Raw genomic sequence first — 23,808 nt, forward strand, 5'->3', positions numbered from 1 at the left:
CCCATTCGTCGATGCTGAATCTGGGAAAAGTACCTACTGCCTGAAAAAGAAAATATTGAAAAATGCAGATCTCGAATTATTCACTTCTTACTTGACCCAAGGGTACGTCAAGAGACTGAGGGTATTAGTTTTGCAAACAAAACAGCAATCAATCGAGTATATAACATCAGCATGTAACCAACTAGCGCCAACTACCTATCTTTAAACATGAATCCCAAACAATGGTTGAGAATGAGACATCAACAGTATATTAGGATAATACAAACTGACAGGAGATTTGTACACAATAAGGCAGATCTAATAATCCTAGACAAAAAGAACTCAAAGGCCACAACAATTGATTTTGCAGTGTCCCTTGATAAAAACATACATACTAGATAGAAACACATCAAAAATACAGACAGCTGGATGACGAACTGAAATAAATCAGGGGATTAAAACCAGTTGAAATAAAACTGACTGTAATTTCCTGCAATGATATTGGTAATGCTAAACTTAAAGGAGTTTGGAAAAACCTTAACATTAAAATCATTGATTGAACTCATCAACATGCGGAATAAAAGTAACAATATATAAAAGACAAGAAGCTTCTTACTGATGTTTTCAAAGCGATTGATTGATGATCATGAGTCTTACTAAAAAATTGTGTGTGTGTCCCTAACCAAACCCTTACATTATCTGTTTTGCGTTTCGTTTGATTCCAGATTACTGGACAACAAGTTTCTTGACTCCGATATATAAGAGTGGGGATAGAAGTAATATTGCCAACTACAGGGGTGTAAACATTTAATCTGAAATACTCAAAGTTATTGAAAGCCTTTTTGACAGAGAGCTTTCTTGGCGTAGTCGGAACATATTTATACATTAGCAACATGGTTTTTCTGAGGGTAAATCTACGTAACTAATTTGCTTACATATCAGCAATACTTGTTGGATGCTTTTGAGAACCATAGTCAGGTGGACAGTATTTATACTGAGCCATGGACATCTCATTAAGAAGTTACGTGCGATGGGTGTGGGCAATAATCTTTTGAAGTGGATTGACGGATTTTTGTCGAATCGTATTCAATTTTTGCGTATAAATAATATATTTTCTGAAGAAATTCAAGTTTTTTTTCCGGTGTACCTCAGGGTTCCCACACAGGGCCTATTTTATTTATTAATAACCTTTGTTGTGTCACTTGGAATTTTTATGATTTGCAGACGACCGTAAATTATACAAGATGACCTAAATTTGTTTTAACATGCTCTACTATTCAATTGGTCATTCTGGACTTGAACATGCCCACCTGTATGGTCAGCTTTTATTTCTTACCATGTGGAAGCAATTAAAACCGTTCAAAAAGCATTTCTTCGATCACTAGCTTTCAAGACTGACAATATTTACGAGAATTTTCATATTAATTATATGATAAGTCTTGAAGCAAGGAGGACTCGATCAGATTTAATCACATTTTGTAAGATATTAAATGGTATTTTTTATTGCCCTGATATTTTGAAAACTGTAGCATTCAATGTCAATATCAATAGTAGATGTCAGAATCTACAGCAGAATTGTCAACTGTCAGAAGCAGATGTCTGCTATCTTTCGTTTGCCTTTCTACCATGCTAATTACGGATTCTTTTCTCCAATCACCAGAATGATGAGAGCATTTAATAAGCTTATTATTGACCCATTCGTAGATAGGTCTGTTAATTCATTTAAATGGAGACTTAAAAGGCTTAAATGCTGAAATTATTTGTAGTTTTATGTTTATAGGTTTTTTCCTTTTTTTGTTCTTTATTTTTGCTATAGTTAAATATTATTGATTATTGTTATATTTTTTTCCACTTATTGTTATTGCTATTTAATGTTTTTGTAAACTGGCTTTGACGTTGAAATGAATAAATAATTTGCTTTAAATATGTTTCAAGCCGATAAAAAGTTCATATATTGGGGGATCAAACCGTATTGGGTCAGATAAGTCTTTTAAATGATAAAATCAAAGAATAAAAGAAAGAAAAGTATAATTGTCAAGTTTGAATATATTAAATAATTTTAGCCACGTAGTTAAGTGCAATAAAAAATTATGTGAATTCTTAAATTTTGTAAATAGGTTTACTGTTCTCTTTAATAATATTTCTAATGGTAGAGGTTCGAAAATAGGAAATTATAATATTTCTTGATTATTGTATGCATAAACCGAATCAAAATTTAATTCATGTAAAAATTATTGAAAATCAAGAAGCATTGTCTATTGGGCTATTGGGAATTGGGTACAAAATTTAATATTTCGCAAAATGGTGGTCTGTAGGTTTGCTTAATTTTAATAAAATCATTGATTTAACCACATATGCTAATAAAGATAATAATTTAATCCCTGTTCATAGTACAAAGTTTAAAATCACGAATAATGCCCAACAGATAACTTCAAGTGTATTATGAGATTTGTCGAGTCTGTTTATAGTGAAGTGTTTAATATCGATAGAGTAGTGTTTAAAAAGCATAGAGATCAAAGACTTGCTGGTAAAAAACAGGGTGGAGCATATTAATAGATTTTGACAGAAAATTGGCTGGAAATAAAAGTTAAAATTTTTAACATATTTCATAAGATCCTAGAAGTTTTTTGTATAAAAAGAATTTTCTCTTTATTATATAGTGTATTTTGTTCCTAATTTCAGTGTTAGTATTTATTAAAGATTTTTTTATTTTATTGAATGAAAACTTTTAGCTTAGATTAGAAGTGCTTAATTTTGGGGTGATATTAAGTTTTTTAGCATTTACAAATTTTAAGCAAATTAATACTATACATATTATTTTTGACTTCATAAATTTGGTTATTCTACACCTAACAAGCGAAATGACGAGGACAATAGCAAAGTAAGCCCTGATATAATAAGGCTTGGGGAGCCAGAATTACGGTCATTACAACGGAACAATCTTTCCTCAACGGTGGAATTTTCGACCTACAGAAACCTTGACCGACTGCTTTTGCTACATACCAGAACGATCTTGAGCCATTTGGGTAATTTAGAAGTTTGTTCTTCACTATTTTATTATATTTTTCCTGGCATTTATGGATTGTTTGTTCACACGCAAGGCAACAAAGTTGACATGATTTGCAGGGCTTGGGTCTGGGCGTCTTTTTGTTGTTGACTACCTTAGTGGAACTTTTATCGAACCAGGGTTTGATGTCTGAAGTGCTTTTCAAGGTTTTCGGAATATAAGCATCCATACCTGTCAATCACCTCTGAAATCTCGCTCGCACACGCTGAAGGATCATTGGTCCTGAAAAGACTATTCAGTGAAACGAAGAGAGGAACTGTTTTAAATGTCTCCAGTTGGCTGTTGATGTTTACCATCATTTGGTATTAGTTGTACTTAATCTTTATTATAAGTTGAAAGAGTTTAAACAAATTAGGACCACAAGATTTAATTTTAGAAGTGCCAACTTTCATCAGATCTACCTGTTATTCTAAGCCACCAATTGCGATGGGACACCCTTATAAGTGTTGATGTTGACAAGTATGTAATGGACTTCTTTAGAATTATTGATGTTTTTGTTAAGTTGGTAGGGGTCTCGTAGAATGGTGAAATAGTTACACGAATTAATTAAATAAAGCGAAGAAGAAGTTTTAAAAGAACAATTATAACTTTTTAATACAAGTTTAAGGATCTTAGGGGTAGAGTTGCTCCTAAGCTCCTTATGTAATACTATTAAATTAAAGCAGTCTAAGGCGCATCAGCCCAACAGATTTGGTATTTGCGCACAAACTTTGTTCTTGTTTTCTGTTGCTAAACGTCTACCAGGCAGCTCGTTAAAAGTGTTTGATGTCCAATGTTGCAATTTTATTTTGAACTTCCTGGATCCTGTCGTCCATCAATGAAATAATTGGGTTTTCGAGTGAATTCAATTTAGCTTCCAGGTTGGCGGAATTTTTTTACACCTTTGCAAACTTATCATGCAATTCTTTTTTCAGGCTTTCTTTTATTGCTGCACATTTCAGCACTTTAACTTCCATACAAAAATAAATTTGTCCGGGTCTTCGCCTTACAAGTCTGTCTTATTGTCCGTCGGCGTCGTATCGCAATATTTTTCCTTCAGTTCTCTTTTCAGCTCAGCAGCTTTTAAATACACCAGCTTTGGCATTTTCACACACTTTCGTCCGATTTATTTCAGTAAACTATTATTTATTTTTCATCAATGTCCAGTTGACTGACCTCCAATTTACTTCCCCACACCTGAACACCAATGTACCCGTTCTTTAGGTGTGCATTAAAACACTTAATGCACAAAAATAGTCAACCGAATTATTAAACACAATCAAGGCTAATTTAAAGCTATACTGGAAATATTTACACTGTAATTGTTTACTGTTATTTATGTCGATTCAAAAATCGGGCCAATGTTCCGAACTGATGGCCTCCCAGTGGCGAGAGCTAGACTGATTGTTGGAGATTGTTGTTTTTACTCACAAGTTATGAGTTTAAACCAATAAAGCAATTGGCTTGTACTGGATTGTTGTAAGGATTCTTAAAAACGATATTCTAAGACGCAGGGAAAGAAATATGCAATAAAAAAGGCCAAGATGGAACGCTACATATATACCGGATGTCCTGAGACCACATGTAAGAGGGATATTGTAACGATATTGGCAACGCCATTCAGCTGTGCTTCGTTATTCCGGAACCATTACGGTGACACAAGCCGGCACACCGCACGCATGGGCGAAGTTAGAGCCTCAAAAATGGGGGGGCTAAAGCCCCCATCCAGGGGCAGAGTTACACGAAGAGGTGAGGGGGTGGCCATCAAAGAAAAGTCTGCCGCAGGCGCCGCCGGAGGTAACAAATTTTTTGGTGGGCACCTTCATTTTCACTTATACGCCGTTAAAATTATTAAAAAAAAGAATAGTCTTAAACAGCTTCTATTCTAATTTGCTGTACTATATACATAATATCATGAATTTGTTTTACTTTTATTTTCATATTAGGTTTCATCCAAGGAACACGTTTCTGAATTTTATTGCAATATCCATAATGTATGAACCATTCTGTATACCGGGTGGTGCGTCGCCGAGCGGAACATAGGATAACCCATGTAAATTTTAAGGGGGTCAATTATTGGCTTCCCTGTACATTTTATAGAAAAAATTTAAGATAACTTTTTGAAGAGACCAATCTGGCAAACCCTCGTGCAAAGTTTCAAAAAATCAGTGACAGTCGATATTTGAAAACATGTATAAATTATTCAATCGACGAAAAAATAGATATAAATATTTAATATAACTTCATCGTTATATTAAATAAAAGTTTAGATAAAAAAGTAATATTAACGTGTCTTACTTTGAATGTATGGTTGTGAGATTGATAAAACGAAAAAAAAAATTTCTTGTATTCGGCTGTACGTCAGATTTGACAAAGCCTTATAACAAATTGTTTGCTGGTGGCTAGTGTCTGCACCTGAACCGAAAATTTGGTAATTTTGCAATTACATTTAATTGAATAGTTCAAGATTCGCTCATTAAAATTTTTTGATACTTTGCACGAGGGTTTGCCAGATTGGTGTTTTCAAAAAGTTATCTTACATTTTTTCTGTAAAATGTACAGGGAAGCCAATAATTGACCCCCTTAAAATTTACATGGGATTTCCTATGTTCCGCTCGGCGACGCGCCACCCGGTATGTATTGGAGTATATTGCATACACAGCAAAAGTCAAACGTCGCTAGTTTTTAAAAAAATTTTAAACTTTCAAGAAAAATTTCAAAGTTCAAAATAATATCATTTTAATATCTATTTGTCGGACTTAATTAATTTAGACAAAGTTAAATACGACGTTTCGGTTGGTAAGTATCTCCAACCATTATTATATATTAAAATGTTATATTAGGTGTAAACTAGCAGTTTACACTTGGTAACGGTTGGAGATACTTACCAACCAAAACGTCGTGTTTAACTTTGTTTAAATTAATTAAGACAATGCAAATCCGACAATTAGATATTACTTCTCCATTGTCTGCCACCTTCAAAACCAATATCATGTTAATAAAACGCAATAATTCTTCAGAAATAGTAAAAGCAAAATTTATTTAAAATGAAATCCAATAAAATTATCTTATAACTACTCTAATAAAAGTTTTCGATTTCCTTTTTTTAAAAACTCTTTTCAAATTTCATCTGGCGACAATGACTTTGTTAGACCACTTTCAATACTAAGAGTGGTGAGTGCTAACGAACTAAATCGATCCTGACCCATCGCATCGTTGACCTAAACCAATTTTTAATTCTTCTCATTGTTGAGAAAGAGCGTTCGCAGGACGCTAAAGAAATTGTCAAAACTAATGCTATTTGCATAAGGGTATATGCATTTGGAAAAGTCTCTTTTCTTAATACATCTTTAATATCAGAAATGGTAATGTTGTGACTCTGGCTTTTATTTATGCAATTCCCAATAACGGTCATTTCAACTTTTAATAGCTCCTTATCGATTAAAAAGGTATCTCCATACAATTTAATGAATTCCAAACTACCATCAAAATCCATCTGCAAAAACTTGAAGACAGATTTAACTAATTTCTGACTTTCGGAAGAAAATCTTATTTTAGATGATTTATTATATTGTCGAGAGACCTATAATAAATTGAAATTAGCCAAAACTTTTGTGCCTCATTTTTTATCAAAGGTGAATTTAAGAACGTTTCTTCGTGTACTGCGGAAGTGGAAGTTTCAACCACATATTCTTTAAGTCTTATACTTTCTGTTTTTTTACGTTTTGAACAATTTTTTTGGGGGGGCTAATTTGATTTTAAAGGGGGCTAAGCCCCCCCCTAACTCCGCCCATGACCGCACGACATCTCTAGAGACGCGTGGAAGGTTAGCGAATGTTCCGGAACCATGGTCTGCCCGTTATATAAGGAGACCGCGATGCCGGAAGTTTAGCTGAAGCCGATATATTGGCGCCATTTTTAAATCGACATAGATACTAAATAAATATTTCTAGAAATTCAATTCAAAACTAGTTAATTTTTGTTCGTATTAAACTGTTAAATAAACACCGTTACCAAGCAAATATTAAATTTTAATATATATGGTTAAAGTTCCCCTACGCTCTAAGGGGTCTAACTTTCTCTAAGCTGTCTAAAAGCTCAAAAATATAAACAAAAACTGTAGAATGTGAGAATGGAATCGCGCAAAGCGGGTACCATTTCTTCAACGAGTGCGTCAAAGTGGCACACGTGGCGATGCCGCGTGCACCAATTTGACGCATTGCAGTTAAAAGGTTAATTATAGTTTGTAAGTAATACGAGTATGTTAGTGATGTAATAGATAGAATATTGTTCTTTAATTACATAAATTGTAAGATCAAATTAGTCGAGTATATATAGTAGAAAACATTACAGTATTCATACTCATTATAGACATTTTCTAAGAATTTTCAGAGGTATTTTTATAGGTATCTGGACAATTTTATTGATTGATACCTATTATATTCGTTACACCTATTTGTGGCCTACAATATACTAGATTTTAATACATTTTACGTCTCTTTAGGTTAAAATTTAGTATCAATTTTTACAAGTTCACAACCTTTTTTTCAGATCAATCACCGAAATGCCAAACAGAAAAATGGAATCTGGAGTACAGCTTTTCTCAAGAGTAAAAAGCGAAAATTCTCAATCTTTAAATGGCATCTGCCCCCATCTTTTTCCAGAAGGCGGTCCTTATAACAATCAAGTCATAGAGTACATATTTCCGTTCGAAAGTGATTACACAGATTTCCTGATAGATTTTATCGTTAAAGTGATTTTACCTTCATGGCTAAGTCCGGAATTCAAGGAAAATCACGTTATATTTTTACATACTGATATGCAAATAAACTTGTTTACAGTGATTAGGATCCTGGAAAAGAATCTGGATCGTTATTGCAAACTAACGTCAAACGATAAGAAAAAAATTATCGATGAATCGTTAAGAAGATTTATAGTTTTAAACTGTTTTACGGCTGAGCAAATGGAAATTACCTTTTTTAATTTGGAAAGGATAATAAACAACTGTCAAAATCCAGGATTAGTGGTTCTCGATAACTGTTTATCTCAATATTGGACATATAAATTTGCAAATTTCATGCTTAGTTTCGACGAACACTGTATTAAAATTATAGGAATGCTATATGACAAAATAAAGGATTTAAATGTGGTACTTCTGTATGGGAGACCTTGTACAAGTAATAACTTAAAAAGAGGAAAGGAAGTGGGTTATTCAATTAATGTTATTAAAAAAGATGATATAATGGTAGCTAAAATAAAAAATTTTGAAAAAAATCAATCGTTTGAAGTTAATTTAGTCGCCGATTAAGGATTTATTTATGATCATAACAGTTTTTTTTAATAGAAGAATTTGGTGCGTAATAAGCGTTTTATTTCATTTAGTCCCCCCTCATTTTGAGGCAAATAATAAACCATAATTAATTAAACACATAACACTTGTATTTTGTCACTTTGTGTATAAAGCCCATAGAGCATACAACAAAAAATATCCAGAAATTGTGTACAGCTTTATATTAGAACAATTTTAATTAGTCTACAGCATTAGATGCTGATCATCGAAACCATTAATAAAATGCATATAGATGCAACTATTATATACTTCTATAAGCTATAACATTACAAAAAATATTACCTAAATAAGACAAGTATGCTTATTAAATATACTTTAAAAAATAGACACTTCTGACAAACCTCCTTTTTTTTTAAGTTATTTTTTAGTAGTTAAATACCCTTAAATGCGACTTTAAATGTTTGATTTTAGACAGGATCTAATAATTTTAGTTTATTTCCTAATTTATGACATGAAATATAGGCGGTAGATTACTGTGGCTACAAATCCAAAAGCGATTGGAACTATCCATGACTTCCATGAACTGAAAAAGAAAAAAAATAATCAGTATATAATTCAAAATTTAGAAAAATATGTTATAAGCTTCTTTTAAATACCAATCACTATTAAGGTTTACGGCAAATATGGCTCCCCTTATTGTTTAACTATGAAAATTCCCAGTCTATAATTTACAATTTGTCATTGTTTTGACACTCCTTAATCTTGAATATTTAAATATATTTTAGGCTAGTCTAATAAAAATCATATATTACATACTCTTCCTTTTTTTCCCTTTTATACCTTATATATACCTACAGTGGTGGCCAAAAGTATGGAAACTTTAAATTTTTTCAAAAAATGCAGAAAATATCGCAATGCGAAAACTCTCAAAAATATAAATAATCAGCAAATAAAGAAATTCCAATGGAGGTAAAGCAAAATAATGTTGTTTATTAGTTTTGATAAAAGAGGAGTTATTTCTCTGCGGCCAAATGTATGGAAACCTTTAATAAAATCATAATAATTGTTTACTACAAGCTGTTTAACGGTACGATTTTGTTTGAGTGAAGACAGGCATCATGCCTAAGTGTAAATACTTATTAGTTATTTAAAAAGTAAAATAGTTGAACTATACCAGAAGGGTTATAAACAAATTGAAATAAGTAAAAATTTAAACATTTTAAAAGGCACTGTTTCAAAAATAATTAAAAAATTTGAAGAGAGAGGAAATGTCTTGGTAGCCCACAAGCAAGGAAGATCAAGAAAGTTGTCCAAAAGGGCTATGAAGGTAATGAAAAGAATATCGATGAACGACCCAAAGAAAACTTCTATAGATATTTCTGGAGAAATGAGTGAAATGGGGATTTCTGTATCTGAGAAGAAGGCTAAATGAAGTGGGGCTTTTTGGAATAGTTGCTGTAAAGAAACCACTAATATCAAAGAAAAATAGAAAGGATCGCTTGAAATTTGCATGAGACCATCTTACCTGGTCTCACCAAAATTGGAATACTGTATTGTTTAATGACGAAAGTAAGTTTCAATTATTTGGGAGTGACGGGAGACTTTATGTCCGGCGACCAAAAGGTACGAGGTGACCAAATGCCTACGGTAAAACATGGTGGTGGAAGTGTAATGGTGTGGGGTTGTTTCTCCCGATCAGGTGTTGGCCCCCTGGTTAAAATTGATGTAATAACGAACCGTTTTCTACACTAAGACATATTGGAGAACAACATGTTGCCTTATGCTGAGGAGAAAATGCCATTGAGATGGTTGTTACAGCAAAACAACGACCCTAAACACAAGTCCCAATTTGTGAAAAACTGGTTAAATGATTTTTTTGCTTTAATGGATTGGCCTTCAGTCCCCAGATCTGAATCCCATAGAGAATTTATGGGATCATTTGGACAGGAAGATTCGAAACCATTCGATTTCAAACAAGGCTCAACTGTGGGAAATACTGCAAACAGGGGGGGTGCCATTTCCAGTGAAGACTGTGCAAGACTTGTCGATTCTATGCCACGAAGATGTAGAGAAGTAATAAATTTGAAGGGATATGCCACAAAATATTAGCAGATTTTGATTTAGATGTAATTTATATAAATAACTTTCTTCAGTTTCCAAACTTTTGGCCAAGAAAATATTAATTTAATTTCATTTTCTTTTTATAATACGTTTAATTTCAAATGAATATGTTAAGTTAGGCGATATATATACTTTATCACAATATGAGTAACTTTATTATAGTTCCTGGTTTCTTAAAAAAAATACAAATTAAAAAAGTTTCCATACTTTTGGCCACCACTGTATATATACCTTTTATAGCTACTTCAGGCTTATCCATATTTAATAAAAACTAAGAATCTGTACTTCATATGATATTGCTGAAAGTATTCTAAATTTTAATAAAATAAAATAATTATGATGCTATAATCCTTTAAAAATTATTTATTACCAGTTAAGGTTATTGCTTATTAATTAATTTTTTAATAGGTATACCCAATTTTTTACTACTTTAATTTTTTATAGGTATACCTAGAGATTTATTTGCAAAAATCTTTGCTTGCTAAAAGAAATCTGTTATCTGTTGTGTATTAATTCACAGTTGCATATGCTGAATATAAATCGTTAGTTAAAGAGAACTCACCATAACACACAAGCAAAGGGTTATAGCTATTCAATTTCCTAGTTAAAAAAAAAATAAAATCCCAAATGGTAAGTGAATCAGAAATATTTAAAAATAAGGCAATTCAGAGTAATTAGAAGAGAAAATAATATATGATATACCTTTTTTAAACATTGAATATAAACATACTAAAATATCCAATCAATGCTAATTATACATTAGGGTGGGTCGAAAAAACTTTTTTGTTAATTGTAAAAAGCGCTATAGCAAAAAGGGTGCGTTTTTTTCTAAAAGAAATAATAAACAAAAAATTTACGACAAAAAAAAATCCAGCCGGGCCCAGGGGCACTTCAAGGGGCTTTTTTTTAAATATTATTTTTTTAAAGGGCGTTACCGAAAAATACATTTGATTTAACCTCCTTATAACCCAAAAAAAATAATTTTTAGCCGGGCCCATGACCAATTTTCTAAGCTGAGAATATCGGTCCGCCCTCTTATATGATCTGCTTATTATTTTAAGGTCGTTGAGCTACACGCAGTCTCTATTGTAGGCCTCTATTTTGATGGGCGAATAAACGCTTTCTATGGTGAATAACAAAAAAATAATTCAACAAGAAGAACACATTTCAATTATAAAAGAACCTGGTAATATATATTTCAAACATATATCTACAAAGGAGCTTCTACTACAGTAAATATTAAAAATGAACTTTTAAAATGTTTAGAGAATTATCAGACGGATATAAGTTTTTTGTCTGTAATCGGTTGCGTTGGAACGAATGTAAATACAGGATGGAAGGGAGGCATTATTCGTCTTATGGAAACTCATATCGGAAGACCCCTTCAGTGGAGTATGTCTTCTCCATACCAATGAAATGCCTTTACGTCATCTTCTTCAAAATTTAGATGGCGAGACCAAGGGACCTTACAGTTTTTCAGGGCCAGTGGGTTTGCTACTAAAAGACTGCCAACAAATGCCATTAAAGAAATTTAAAATTATAGACACAGAGCTTCCAGATATTCTAAGCACTGACCAACAATATTTGTATAATATTTGTTTTGCTATTAAAAATGGACACTGTCCGGAAAGTCTGGCAAATAAAGATTCTGGAAAGTTGTCCCATGCTCGCTGGCTTACTACAGCCAACAGGATACTGTGTTTATATGTAGCCACCGAAAACCCCCTATCAAACCTAGTTATTTTATCAGAATTTATTATGAAAATATATGCCCCTGTTTGGTTTGATATTAAGACACAACCACTGATCTACAACGGAGCACGACATTTGTGGAAAGCCATTACTCTTTCCAGAACTTTTCCACCTAAAGTTACTAAAATAGTCGACAAAGTCTTTGCCGCCAATGCCTATTTTGCCCATTCTGAAAATTTGCTCTTAGCAATGTTAACAGACCCAAGGCCTCATATAAAGACATTGGCTGTGAGAAGAATAAAAAAATGCAGAATGCATCCCAGCAATGAAGTGAGAGTCTTTAGGGTACCTTCGATCAAGTTAGCCGCTGAGGATTACATTGATTTAATAGACTGGCAAAAAACAGTAATTTCTGAACCACCCTTAACAGTTGCTCTTAAAAATGAAGATTTGGATAATTTATTAAAAGTTACATTTGTGCCAAACTTTGAGAAATTTCCATGTCACACTCAGGCAGTAGAACGCTGCGTCAAACTGGTTACTGAGGCCTCCACTAAAGTATGTGGCGATGAGTCCAGAGACGGCTACGTTCGAATGAAATTAGAAGGTCGACAAATGTTACCAATTTTTGATAACAAGTCGCAATATTTTGAAAAACGTAACGTGACTTAAGTAAGGTTAGAAATATATGGTTGGGAGGGTCCCCAATTGGAAGGAACTCCAGGCCGGTGCAGATACCTCCGCGTGGTGGGTTCTGGGTTGATTAGTATGGTTTTATATTTAAAATTATACTAATCAAGCAAAAGGCTGCACGTGCACAATCATACAAATATATTGATTTATGGTATATATTTGATTTTTTAAAAAATGTCTTCGTTCATGGGGTGGGTTAAAATGCTTACTATTATCTTTGAATTTTTTCTGGGAATATAACAGATTAATTAAAAAAGATTTTAAGGTAGCGCCCCTAATTTTTTTGACAAAAAAATTTTGACCCCTAAAATAGCCCCTGGGCCCGGTTAATTTTTTTTTTTTAATTCAAAAAATTTCCCTGCCTGTATGATCACCATGGACACCTTTTCCAAACTAGCGTCTTTTATTTTTTGCGACTTTTAAAAAATCGGCTTTTTTCGGCCCACCCTATTATACATGGCCATTAATATTAGATTGATTGATGCTCAATGAATGGGTTTAAAAGTAATTCAGATTATTAAATTAAATTTTCTATATCACTATTATAATGGAAAATTTATATTCATGTGAAACTAAAAGCCTTCTACATGCAGTCAAAATGTGAAGTTGATATTCATTCTCAGCAGACTATAAAGATTTAATAATAATATAACTGACAAATTCAACTCAATTCAAAAAGTAATCAAATACTTTTACAAAGTATTCAAATACTTTGTAAAATTTTAAAATTACTAAATGAATTTAACTGAAAACTAGTAAAAATATATATGTTGGAAGTGCACCTACGACACTTATTAGCGTAAAAATTATCACCTATTAAAATGTCTTTTGCAAGTCAAATTTCTGACCCCCTCCAAAAAAATAAATCAACATAAAATTGAACCATTATTTGTCAATAAAACATGTTTGCCTCTGCAAACTTTGAAACATAAAATTGGAATTAAATATGTCCAAAAACACCCTTAGCAAAGGTATTAACCCAGACAAACTAAATCAGTAGATAAAATATCACCAAACTAATATATTCACCAAAGCACACATCATTGAAACATATTTTTCTACTTTCCAGTTATATTTATTTCAAAATATAGTTGACCTCATGAATTAAAAAAACCAAACTTCACACTTCAACTGCTAGTTTATCAGTACATGTATGGTGGTTATAGAGCTTACACATCAGATGATCCTGAAGATTCTTTCCATTCAGGATCGCTTTTCTTTGGTAAGTCGGGTTTACGCTCTGAGTCCACCAACGTTCCAATTTTGTATTGCTCCATCATAGCCCTAGCATCGCTGGAGTGGCCAACATCTTCAAACGCTTCAGTAGCTTCTTGGCCAGCTTGTTCAATAAGGACTTCCTCGCCACCAGGATGCTTTAGTAAAGAAATACAGCAATTATTATTACAGGCTACAAAATTATTAAAATTAGTTCGAATTGAAAGGACCTTTTTAATATTTAACGTAATTTAACTTAATCGATTCCTCCATGCAGCATTTGTGATTCTCTGCTCAACAGCAAATTAATCAAGCGGGAAATAGTAAAATTTATAATTTAGTACTGATTGAAAAAGATTAATCCTAATTAAAAAAAAAAAGAATCAGTAAAAATAGAAATCTTTATTAATTACATAATATAAATTTTTTTAAAAATTTTAATTTCTCAACAATAATGTACTAATTAAATGACTTATATTAAATTATGAGTTATTTTTAGCAGTCGTTGATAATGTTAATATCTTAGCCGTGTGTTACTATGGCGACGGATCGTTTTAATAATTATATTTCTAAGTATACGACGAGGTGCAACTAGGTACTTAGGAGGTATTATCTGTCCAGCTTATTTATCTTTCACGAAAAATGCAATGAAAAGCAAATTAAACCACAAAAACCCGTAATAACCCAAATTATGCAAAGGAAGCCTGAGTACCTGCATTTAGTTTTAACTTAATTTAAATGTCACGGCTGTAATAATTTTTCTACAAAACCAATCTGATCATATTGAAATAACCAAGATTTAGAAGAGTTATTTAGTATTAAGTAGAACTCAATTTATAGTCTCATTATAAGGTAATCATGAACACAATTAGCTTTTATTGCAATAAATTTTGGACTCAAAATTATTGTAAACATACAACTCAAGGTCACATGCCCCATGTTATGTTAGACTTATACATAAATGGAGTGACAACTTAATAATTTGGACCAAATAATGATCATGTAAGGCATTATAATTATACTTGTAAAAAGAGAAAAAAATCCAAATTTAGGCAGATCACAGCCATAAATCCAACCTATAACTTAATTATCATAAGCATTACTCGAAAGTGACGTGAGTTGTATGTAATTATCTCTTGACCCCGAGACTTAACTTTGGGTAGCTTTTCAGTAATTCATGAAACGGATGTCTATTGAATAGTGGGTAAGATAATTCTTTAAATATTGCAAATCCTATTTTTAGGCCGTTATATAATTGCGTAAGGTACACTGCGTTAAATTTCAGTTTCTTAAGGCAATTGTGTATATGTGACATTTGAAAAAAATACGCAGGCATGTCATTACAATGCTTCCTGTTCGTTCATTTTTGTAAATTAGTTTTTTCTTCTTATGGGCTTATTTATCAACCGATTTAAGAAATAATCATATCAAATTATTGAAAAAAAAAACCGCATTTCAAAAGTGGTTGTTCCCAATAATGCGCTATTAAAAAAAATAAAGTAAATCCCAAAATTTATGATTTGGACATTGGATTGAAAGGCGTGTAAAAGATTTAAGTCATAAAATGCAATGAAGACTATTTTTCCGTGATTACTTGATTAAAAATTAAAACTTTGAACGCATTCATGGCACTCTATTTTAAAATTTAAAACAAAAATTCTATGAGTATAGACAAAAGACAAAAAGTAGAAAATACGATATCATTGTTTTCAGAATATTATTTTTTATCGAAATACGTAATAATATACCAAGTATCCCATTTAAAATAAGAAAGTTAGTGCCACTTCCTGTTAAACTGGAAGTTACGGAAAACAGTAGAATATATCAAAAGTTGCTCTTATAACTATTTTATCAATATATCAAATTTCATTTGTTTATCTTGAAAAGTAACAAAGTTATTTAGTGTTCCCTTTTTTCTGTGTCACCTGGTAGATACAAATTGACCTTCATATTATATTTAATTAATCTAAGCTGTCTGGCAATTTTAAATTATATAATTATAACCTTGCTTTGGTCTAAACTTGTGTATAATAAGGAAAGGCAAAGATCTTCATTCTTTTGGTATTCTTTTGCTGGTTTAGGTGAGCTTTAGCTCTATAGGAATATTTGTGGTGCATTGAATTTAATGGGCACTATATAGCCTAAATTTACTGTTACCAAGATGATTTCAGGAATTTGATAATTTTAAGCAATATGATTTCGATAAGCGTCTTCGCAAGATTGTTATTTCATAAAATTAATTTTAGTCTGAGCGATAATATTCCATTACGGCAAAAGCACTGATGATAAGATAACATTAAACATATTAGATAATTATATATTTAATATTTCATTGGGCTATAGGCCTTAAATTAAGTTAATATTACATAAAATTAAATTTTATTATCGTTTCAGGTTAGTGGTACTCGACGTAAGTGCTGACCTTAGATAAGCTACTCAGTGAAAGATAATGAAAGCAAAAAAACCTGCATAATTCTCGCACATTTATTTTGAAGACACAATTGTTTTTGAAAAGTGAATTTGTTACCTTGAATTCAAACAAACAATTTAAGACACAACTATTTTAAGCCAATTACCAATCTGACATAAAGGGATACATTTTTCACTCAAGCCCTAACAAATTCATGTTAAACAATATATTAGTAGTCAATAAAATAAAAAATATTACCTCATTTAAAAACGACGTAACATCGTAAATGTCGTTGTGAATAATTATCCAAACGCTGCTTTTAGTGTTGTGTTCTTTCACCTGAGCGGTGGTAAATATCTTAAGTTCTTTACCCTGTTCAGCCATATTTCCTAACAAAATAATACGAAACAACACCAAACGCGAAGCGCACACCCGCTTAAAATGTTCAGAAATAATAACTGACTGCCTGAAGTTCTCCTTGAAAGCGTAATGATCGCGAGCCACGGATCAAAGTACCATTTGTTTCAATTGTTAAAGATTATATGCTAATTGCACATGGTTGCCGGCATGTCTCTTTATAGGAACGATTTAGATATAATTAGACTTTAGGTTATTAATTTTTGTTGTTATTATGAAAACTGTAATACACAAAATAAAATTTAAAATTGGTTAATGGCTACATGACATGTGGTGTGACATGTTTCACCTAAAAAAAGAAATATGGGTTGGAAAACAATGGAGAAGTGGTAATTTTAGCTAGAAATTATTGTGCAGTTGCCACTAATTGATTCTTTAAAAAAAATGATTTTGATGTTATGTGATCCTCTGTATAACATTTTTAATCTAATAATTTCTTTTAGTTAAACTTTACATACTTTCTACATGATTTGTAAACCAATCAGTATGGTCGAGAAGTGACAAATTTTCCTGATTTGGATCTTTAAACTGTTTTCCAATACATATTGGTTATATTAACCTCGGCACAGTAATTAAAGAAAAGATTGTAAAAAAAAATTGACATTTTATTTCTCGTCTATGTTAATGCAAAAAAAGTAGTATCAAAAAACACGATTTGAATCCACGAAAAATCGAAATAGACGGCATCGTGTTGTCGGCAATGACTCCACAAAAACGCTGTTTTTAAACATAGTATTTTTTATGTTTCTATAGGTATTTTTTAGGCTGCACATGTCTACATGCAACACTTTTTTTTTTAATGTTTACAAATTAAAAAAAAAACTGTCATTATCTTATTTATAACAAATACTCTAAAGCCTTTAAACATTTTATTGCAAACTCTGTCAAACACAAATTTCAGCGGTGATTGAGTATGATTCTATATATGATGCAATCAAAAAATAGATCGAATGCACCACGTCATGTTTGGCAAATCAGCTTATTGAAGGTCATTGATATATTACATATTTGTTATCTCGATAAATATTCATTGAGTAATCACTTCATAATTTTACTGCTGTAAGAGTAATAGGCATAAGGCGATATGTATTTATCCTAATTTCAACACGTACATGGTTAATTAGCTACAAATGAGAACTATAAATTTAATTACCTATGTGACAAATTTACGCATATACTTATGCACGAACAACTAAATTTTACATATTTTTTTTAGTGCACCATTACAATGTTCCACAACAATTTCATGTTTTTAATATTTGATATTTTATTAAAAGGTTGAAGAAAAAGGCTTTTATCCACAAAATAAATGCTTGATATAAATACACATTATTTGTCATACTTTTCAAGTTTTTTTCTTGTTTCACAAGAAGTAGACAGGGGATTGGGCTTTTCAATCTACAATAATGAGTTTTTAGTAACAATTTTTCTTCTAAGTGAAACACCCTATTTATTACCAAGCAATTGCCTTAGAACATTGAATACCAAAGTGAATGCTAAGACAATTGCATTATTTTGTCAGTGTAGTTGTCAAATATTTTATTACAGTTCAAAGATTTTTTTAGCTTTTCTTTATATTCTATTCCTGGATGATAATGTGTTCACTCACTTTGGAGTTATGGTAATATGAAAACCTCTCATAAATTAGCTATAAAACATCAATGTTATTTATCATTTTCAGAGTTACTACTATTTTAGCAATATAAGAAGAAATTTCACAATATTAAAAATATTTTAGATATTGTTGCATTTACTTTATAATTAAGTAATAACTAACTTTGGTTAAGGCAAAATTTACAATGACCATATATTAGGACCAAAAAACTGAATAAAAAATGCTGTAAACAGTTTCTATAAAACGGAAGGGGGATCAAAAATAAGCATATTACCTCACCCTTCTCTGCAACCTCTTGGACAGGTATCTCACACCCCTAAAATCTCAAATAGAAAGCAGAGCTGAGTAATACATCATCTTGAACCTCTTAATAAGTGCTTTCAAATGATATACCACAATTAAGAAAATTCCTCTCTGTTTATCAAGGGAAATTTTTATTATTTAATTTAACAGACTAATGAAACTGGTTTTCTAGGGCTAATGATAAACAGGAATTTAAACTGGGGAACCCAGGGACCTGAAATATTCCAAAAAATTTTTCAAGAGGCAAATTTTGCAAATTATAAGCAAGTTTGCAAGGCCTTGTGAAGAAAAAGTCTCTTTTACAATTTTATTATGCTAATTTTATATGCACTAAAATGAATATACATTTGAAAACAAAAAAATGCACAAGTATTTGTGTTCTGGCAATCCTTGATGTATTTTTTTTTCACTAAATGTAGAAGAATATTATTAAGAAAAAAAAATAAATAAACTTATTTTGGGTCAATGGTAATGGTAAGAAATTCTGAAATCTTGGTGCTAAATAATTAAAATGTTTTTATCCTTTTTAAGTGTTTGCTTTGTCAAAATATCTAAATTGTGTGGAGAACTTGTACTACAGCTGTGATTTAAATGGATAAGTCTAATTTTTTTGTTTAATTATTAAACTAATAAAACATGATTTGCAAAAAAGGTATAATCTATATTGTATTACAAGTTTGGGCTTACTAGAGTACATTGTATATTGTGACTTAGATAAATTTATCATTTTCAAATTGTGAGTGCAATTTTTACTAAATATTTAAAGTTGGTGTGTTGGTATTTTACTTGTGTTAAAAATTTTATTTATAATGTAGGTTAGAGGCCTGGTTATATCTATAGGAACATATTTAATTATATGAATACTCTGCACAAATGCCGTCTTTACCAGGAGCACTATAATATTTTCTAAGGAAAATAAGTAAGCTAATTTTCTGTTCAAATATATGGCTGATTGTATGTTTTCTAAGTAACCTTAATAATTTGGGGGGTCTAAATTCTCTATTTCCAAACCTATATTTATATAATATGTGTTGCAGAATTCAGCCATATCATTATTCCAAGAAACTCCAAGAACTAGTCCATCTTTTCTCAAAGAGACCAGCTTACATTAAATAGTAATGAAACAAATTCTTAAGTCACAGGTCTCAAATTTAATAAAATAAAAGTCAAAGGATTACATGTGTTTCGCCTATACTAGGCATCATCAGATCCACTTGGACGTTCACTAATAAAAAGAAGCAGATACATGATACAAGTCAAGGGTAATTAGTCTCCGCCTGATTTTGCCAATTTTAACATAATTTAGAGCATGTAGTGGTGTTCTCTGCTTCTTTTGTCTTTTTTTTTATTAGTGAATGCACAAGTGGATCTGATGATGCCTAGTATGTACGAGTTTGTTTCATTACTTTTCATATCATTAAAATTTGCAAAATTTGTGTTGTCTACATTGAGGAATTTTAAATTATTAAGATTGTCCTTAGTTTTTGAATCAGTAGCATTGTTTATAATTCTTTAAACCTTTTTCATATTACCTTTATTTTTCTCAATTAGTCTTATAGAAAAGAAGTAATATTTTTGTTTTTCTATATGCTTGTTAAGCATATTTCTATATGAAGTGTATTCTGCTTTGAACTTCTTACTAAAATTATTTTTAAGTGTGTTTCAATGTTCAATAAGTACAATCAAATCATTTGTAATCCATTCATTCCTTTTTTTAATTAGTCCTTTTTTATTAATTATTTTAATGTGGTTTGATGTAGACCACATAAAAATAAGAATAACTCAGTGGCTAATTCACAGTCTTTGAGGCTATAAATTTTCAACCAATTCTGTGAAGTAATTTTTCTTTAAAAACAATATAATTTATGTACAACAATAGGGTTAAACACCTTCTGTTTACATCTTTATGATAACATAACATAACATTATAACTAGAAATACTCAATTCTTTTCAGTAGCTGCCATCAGAGTTTTATATCTTACACTTATTTGTAGTGTCATGTCTTATTCTTCCATAGTCTGATCCCCTTATTATGCTAACCATATTTACAGTCTTGATAAGGTCTGGCAATTAAATGTACGAGATGAGTCTTTATTGCAACTTAAGTCAAGGCTAAATATGACTTCTCTTGAGGACTATTGAACCAGGTGTGATATGATATTTCTTCACAAGTTGATTAATAATGCTATTGATTACCCTGAATTGTTATTGCAGATAAACTGTAGGTGCAATACTAGAGTACTTACAGAGACATCCCTTTTTCTGGTTGAATGTCACCATACAAATTATGGTAAATTAATTGACTCCATATGTTGGGAAATAGATTTAATCACACTTTTGACTTAGTGGATTTAAAGCCTTCAAAACTCAAAAGGTGTCTGAGTGAGTTTACTCCTTGAGTACTATGTGATAAGTATCAAATAAATTTGATTGCTTTTACTTTTCTTATTTTCATTATTTTTCTTAAGGGTATGTTTTTAGTTGTTTTATATTTTTTTACTCAATTGGGGAAAACTATATATTGTTGTATTAATTTTTTTTTGGCCAATGTTAGTTTGTGCTTAAATTTTTCTGGAAGTTTTGTCTTATATCTTGGGCTGCTACATATTAATATACATTTAGACAGATATATTGTTGATGTATAGAAAATATGGATATTTAATACTTAGATTAAGTTCATTATATATCATTAATTTATTTGTTGATGGCAGAATAATTATATACATTTAGGGTTAGGATATAATTTATTTTGTAATTTTGTTAGAAGGGGGACATTCCGTAAATAAATAAATAACATGCTGAAATCTCTCTTGACTTTGGCGGTATGTTTGGCTTTTGCTCTAGATTTATATTTACCATTAGCAAAATAAATTTTTTTGTCAATAAATCTTCTCTCCTTTTTCTTTTTGCAAAACATTCCAACCTCTTTGGTACTCTGTTCCTTGATGTCTATAGCATACTTATAAAAAGACATATATTTTGATAAGCCTTTACAAGCAAAAATTATGATAAGATAAGGATAAGATAATGAAAAGTAAGTAAAAGAAAGCAAGGAAAACATTTGTTAGCCTAATTTTGAGCTAAGCACCTGCTTCGTTTATAGCAGTGGAGGTATAGGGCAGTGGATAGCATAAATTAAAATATGGACAATAAGTTTAACACAGCTAATACCTAGGTATGAAACAGAACACTTAGGACTCACCTTGTCTAAAAACTCCGTAACATCAAACACATCATTGTTAATAACTATCCAGTTGCTGCTTCTATCAGAATGCTTTTTAATTTCCTCAAAGGAAATTTTCTTTACTTCAGGTTTAATTTCAGCAGACATTGTTGACCGGTAACTCCCAAGCAGAATAATACAAACAAGAAAATGCCGATAAAAGTGAAGCCACTAAGGAAAATTTACGGTTATGTGAAATGAGACAAGCCTGACCTTTTCACTCAGGCAATGCCGTATTTGCAATCAATTGCAGTTGGTGTGTTTGTAGGAACTGAAATGGTCGCGTCACGGCACTTTACGGGCCGTTCCAATCCAGTCCAACAATAAGAAATCAAGTCAAAAATTCAATCTTCCATTCATGCAATCATGCGTGCAGTTTTATTATTGTGTCAAGTCAAGCGTCAAATTGTGATTTTCGTGACGCAATGACGCCAGAGTCTAGATTAATGATGGGATAATGTCACGAATTTTAATAAATATACCTGAACTGACAATCCATTGAAAAATAAATGACCACTACTAGATGGCCGCCATTTTACGTGATTGTGTCCTTTCGATGTTGGTCACTCTGAAAAATTTCAGTGATGCCAATTGTAAGGAAACAAAACCATTTTTTGGGAGGTTATGTTTACAAAAACCAAATAGAAAGTTAAATTTAGGTAAGAATTTAAGATAGTGGCGTTGTATCTCTATTACATCTATATTTTTATTATCTATTGTATATTAGGTTACATCTATACTTTTGTGTAATTAAAAATAAAAACACTAAATTTCGTCATATGTCCAGAGAAAATTGAAAAATAATAAAAAAAATAAATATTTGTTTTCGTGAATTTTCTCGAATATGGTCATAGATAAAATTATGAAGTATATTGCAAATTGAAGCCCCTCCAGGCCCAACAACTTCTATAAAAACGATTTTTCTTTCAACCTCATAGATTTTCCAAAAAAAAATAAAACCATTTTTTAAAAAAATTCCCTCGGGGGTATGTCCTGGAAATTTCGACCCTAAAATTAATTATTTTGAATTTGGTTTTTTGGTTCAGGAAACTTATTTATAGCAATTTTAACTCATTTTTCCCCCTCAGACCATTTGGCCCAAGAAAATTTTTGAGTTATAGCCATTTTTTGAGTAATTTTAATTTTCAAAAACTTTTTGTGCCACTATTATGAATCTTGGAAAAAATGTTATAAGGGTTTTTTGATGATATTTTGGTGATTGCTCCACCTTCTGCTAATTTTGTTTTCTCATTTGAGCTCCAAAATGGGGCTGTTTTCAAAGAATCGCATATAATCTAACTGAATAATATAAAAAATAAATAAATAGGTTATTGGCGCAATTTTGCACCATTGGATATAATATACAGAGTGTTTCTTAACCTATACGCATAAACTTGGAAAATTATTGCTGACGGCAAATAATGACTAATGGTGAAAAAAAAAATTAGTAAAATAGTTTTAGTTACGGAGATAAACGACTTATTAATTAAAATTAAAAAAAAAACGTAAATTCTCCAAAATAAATGTTTATTTAACTATTATAGTAACTGTTCGAAGTTATTTCCATGACTTTCAATACATAATTGAGCACGCCTAATCCAAGAGTTGCAGACAGCAGCTAATCCAGGTTGTAGTCGAATTTCCTCGGCGGCAGCAAATATCCGATTTCTTAATTCTTGTTCATTGTCAACTTCGGTTACATACACGAGAGATTTTAGGTGGCCCCAAAAATAAAAGTCAAGCGGATTAAGGTCGGGTGATCGAGGAGGCCATCCAATTGGACAACCTCGGCCTATCCATCGT

At 31.3% G+C, this 23,808-nt stretch overlaps 1 protein-coding gene across 2 annotated transcripts; it reads right to left on the reverse strand.

The window, feature by feature from the left end:
• Positions 1–8,442: 8,442 nt before the first annotated feature.
• Positions 8,443–22,469, reverse strand: LOC126742557 (cytochrome b5). Of its 2 annotated transcripts, none has more exons than XM_050449265.1 (3): positions 16,705–16,948; positions 13,995–14,194; positions 8,443–8,898 (listed from the first exon to the last, which is right to left on the reverse strand). In XM_050449265.1, exons 1-3 carry the CDS (start codon positions 16,828–16,830, stop codon positions 8,820–8,822), a joined length of 405 nt encoding a protein of 134 aa, XP_050305222.1. In that variant the 5' UTR covers positions 16,831–16,948; the 3' UTR covers positions 8,443–8,819. The 2 variants fall into 2 exon arrangements, with proteins under 2 accessions (XP_050305222.1, XP_050305211.1); XM_050449254.1 differs by lacking the exon at positions 16,705–16,948 and adding an exon at positions 21,985–22,469 and having other exon boundaries at positions 8,793–8,898.
• Positions 22,470–23,808: the final 1,339 nt, after the last annotated feature.

The sequence above is a fragment of the Anthonomus grandis genome, chromosome 1 (assembly GCF_022605725.1).
Source record: "Anthonomus grandis grandis chromosome 1, icAntGran1.3, whole genome shotgun sequence".
In the NCBI taxonomy this organism is placed as follows: Eukaryota; Metazoa; Arthropoda; class Insecta; order Coleoptera; family Curculionidae; genus Anthonomus; species Anthonomus grandis.